Source organism: Malus domestica, chromosome 10, assembly GCF_042453785.1.
Source record: "Malus domestica chromosome 10, GDT2T_hap1".
NCBI lineage: Eukaryota > Viridiplantae > Streptophyta > Magnoliopsida > Rosales > Rosaceae > Malus > Malus domestica.
In genome coordinates, this window is record NC_091670.1 from 16350082 (window position 1) to 16351328 (window position 1247).

The following is a 1247-nucleotide window of genomic DNA, read 5'->3' on the forward strand; positions in this document are numbered from 1 at the left end:
GACCAAATGCCGCAGGTTTCTATCTTAAATGTTGAAATTTTCGATGTTTGGGGTATTGATTTTATGGGTCCCTTTCCTTCTTCGTATGGTTTTATATATATTTTGCTTGCAGTTGATTATGTGTCAAAGTGGGTGGAAGCAAAGGCCACCCGGACTAATGATTCTAAAGTGGTTGCAGATTTTATTAGAACTAACATTTTTGCAAGGTTTGGCATGCCACGAGTGATCATTAGTGATGGAGGGTCACACTTTTGCAACCGGACCATTGAGGCGTTATTGAGGAAATACAATGTCAATCATAAGGTTTCTACGCCTTATCATCCTCAAACTAATGGTCAAGCCGAGGTTTCCAACCGTGAGATCAAGCAAATCCTAGAGAAGACCGTTGGGCCAATGAGGAGGGATTGGAGTTTACGGTTAGATGATGCACTTTGGGCATATCATACGGCGTACAAGACACCCATTGGAATGTCCCCATTTCAGTTTGTCTATGGCAAACCGTGCCATCTCCCCTTTGAGTTGGAGCACAAAGCTCATTGGGCCGTCAAGAAGTTTAACATGAACCTCGATGAAGCGGGAAGTCACCGGAAGTTCCAATTGAATGAGCTTGATGAGATACGGCACGAGGCATACGAGAACGCAAGCATTTACAAGGAAAAGACCAAGGCGTTCCATGATAAGATGATTAGAGGCAAAACGTTCGCAATTGGGCAGAAAGTGCTATTGTTCAATTCCCGTTTACGTTTGTTTCCCGGTAAGTTACGTTCCAAGTGGATTGGACCTTTTGTTATTACTAATGTTTTTGTTCATGGTGCAGTCCAAATCCAAAGCTTGAAAACGGGACACAAATTCAAGGTTAACGGGCATCGTTTGAAGCCGTACTACGAGAACTTTGAGGAGCATACCGTGGATGACATTCCCTTGCATGCCGTGGACTCCATTGAGGAGTGAATGGGTTTTTCGTCCGGCTGTACGACGTTAAAACAAGCGCTACTTGGGAGACAACCCATGCATGCAACAAAGGAAGACCTAGAGAACACTCCAAATTCCAGATTTGCGTTCCTAAACCCTTCTCTTTGTTGTTGTTTTCCTTTATGCCATGTTAAATTGCTTAGTTGCTGTTTTGTTTGTTTGTTTGTTATTTGTGTTAGTCTATGCTTGAAACATTGAGGACAATGTTTGATTCAAGTGTGGGGGGGTAACCAAAGTGTTTTGATGCAAATTCGTAGGGTTTTCTCACTCATAAT

At 42.7% G+C, this 1247-nt stretch overlaps 1 protein-coding gene across 1 annotated transcript; it reads left to right on the top strand.

Moving 5' to 3' along the window:
• The first annotated feature begins 393 nt into the window (after positions 1-393).
• LOC139188574 (uncharacterized) lies at positions 394-951 on the top strand. The gene is made up of 2 exons (XM_070806185.1): positions 394-754; positions 818-951. Exons 1-2 carry the CDS (start codon positions 394-396, stop codon positions 949-951), a joined length of 495 nt encoding a protein of 164 aa, XP_070662286.1.
• The last annotated feature ends 296 nt before the right edge of the window (positions 952-1247 follow it).

What these genes read in the sequence shown, in the direction of transcription:
- LOC139188574 (XM_070806185.1), top strand. Translation starts at nt 394, where the DNA reads ATGAGGAGGGATTGGAGTTTACGGTTAGATGATGCACTTTGGGCATAT. An exon ending in CCGTTTACGTTTGTTTCCCG is followed by an intron (nt 755 to 817) that starts GTAAGTTACGTT and finishes TTCATGGTGCAG; the next exon opens with TCCAAATCCAAAGCTTGAAA.